This window comes from Galeopterus variegatus, unplaced genomic scaffold (genome assembly GCF_000696425.1).
Source record: "Galeopterus variegatus unplaced genomic scaffold, G_variegatus-3.0.2 Scaffold3326, whole genome shotgun sequence".
NCBI classification, from domain to species: domain Eukaryota; kingdom Metazoa; phylum Chordata; class Mammalia; order Dermoptera; family Cynocephalidae; genus Galeopterus; species Galeopterus variegatus.
The window spans coordinates 295,755-297,507 of NW_007729437.1; the positions used below are offsets into that span (position 1 = coordinate 295,755).

A 1,753-nucleotide genomic window follows, 5' to 3' on the forward strand; every position below is an offset into this window, starting at 1 on the left:
AAAAAAAAAAGATATAAATAAAATAACGCCAGCCCTGGTTATTTCTTCATTACCTTTAGCTACCTTAATAACCAAATTTTGACATAGTAGAGAAAAGTACAGTTCCGTTCAATTTTCTTGTGAGAGAGTTTATCTCAACAAGTGAAAGCAATGTTTATATAATAATTACCTTTAAAAATGAAAACAGTATCCTTGCTAGTAACTTCATATGCAGCATCCACTCCTGAAGGAAGAGATGGCCAGAACGAAGAGATCAAATCAAATTCAGGTTCCAGTGTCCTGAAGGATTTGCGCCAAAAATGCCTGAAATACATTTAAAAAGTATAAATTGAAAAAACAGTCTTTCACCTTATAGTGTGTTTTCCTCTCTGTCCTGTTTCCCCCATCTTCTCCCATTCTCTAATCTTCTAGGCTGTATGACAGATAGAAATCACAAATAGCCATTAGGAAAACATCTTTCTTTTTTCTTCACAAGACTAGAGTGGACCTCCTGTCATAGGTTTCCAGAGTAACTTCTTCTATGAAAAGAAAGTTATCCTACCATGCAAATTAAGTAGCCCAGTGTAAGCTTTAATTAACTGCAAATGCATGCAAAACAATGTATATGCTATACCATCATTTACACTTTTCAAAAAGATAGGCAGTCTGTGTGTACGTGCTTGTAAGTGTATTCTTGTATATGTATACAATAGTTCTGAGGGATATGCAAGAGGTCTTGACTGTGGATGAATATAGGGAGAATTGGGGAACCAAAATTTTGTAATTCTCTTCCCATTTGTGCAGTTTGAATGTTTTATCAGGTGCATATTTACCCAGCAGTAAGTACATTAATTGATTAAATGTAATGCTTATCCTGGTGTCATTTTTAAAGGAGGTAAAGGTAAAATTCTGATTCTAAAGATTTAATGGTGCTTTTTGAAAAGTAACCATGACTTAGGGCATTTGGGAACAACAATTAGAGGACAAGAGTAAAATCGTCTTGAGTTTTCACAAACAAACCTGACAAAAAGATGTGGAAATGGCAGCCCCAAATCTGAATGATCTTGAGCTCAGAGGAAACATTTTTGTTTTAAATGTTTAAAAATCTGTACCATGTTTCCATCTGTTTTCCTTTCTAAGCATTGCAGATAAAAAGAATAGATAGGAAAATTAAATCTTCCAGTCTGACCTGTCTTTAAAGAACAGCATTTCTCCCCTCAGCGTGCTGACTGCATCGAAGGACAGAGCAGGATCACACATGGTGGGTGTCTCAGGTCCTGGAGGGACAGATTCCGTGGGCACCACAGGGTCATCAGGGGAGGCAGGGGGAGGTCCTAAAGGGAACAGATTTGGAGATGCAAACATTAGCAGAAATGTGAGGTGGCTGTCAATTTATATGCTTTCCAACATTCCAAGGTGTTTTAAGCTAAATCACAAAAGCTTCATGCAACATTTAATAGCTTTCCTGAAGATCATCATTGCACAGCTGCCATGCCTAACATTTCATGAGTCACTCACCATAGAGGGACTGGATGCCGTTCACATCATCTTGAGAAAGGCGGAACCGGGCCAGGTCTGTGAGTGGGTTGTAGAGTGGGTACATCAAAGCGTCAGTGTTGGCTGAGTGGTATAGACCCAGGGAGTGGCCAAGTTCATGAGCAGCAATGAGGAATAAATTGGCTCCTATTTAAGAAATCATAAATAATAGGTATTACTTCCTTAAATACATGTACATTACACAGGTCAGCTGTGCATTGTATTCCTTTACTCCCTG

General features: G+C 38.2%; 1 protein-coding gene across 1 annotated transcript in view; it reads right to left on the reverse strand.

Annotated features, from left to right (window-relative positions):
• MMP3 (matrix metallopeptidase 3 (stromelysin 1, progelatinase)) overlaps positions 1–1,753 on the reverse strand; it is a 10,156-nt gene that overhangs the window by 4,209 nt on the left and 4,194 nt on the right. The window contains exons 2-4 of the mRNA XM_008584641.1: positions 1,498–1,662; positions 1,169–1,313; positions 170–303 (exon numbers count right to left, since the gene is read on the reverse strand). Of these exons, the coding sequence (XP_008582863.1) occupies positions 170–303; positions 1,169–1,313; positions 1,498–1,662 (444 nt within the window). The remainder of the gene's footprint in view (positions 1–169; positions 304–1,168; positions 1,314–1,497; positions 1,663–1,753) is intronic.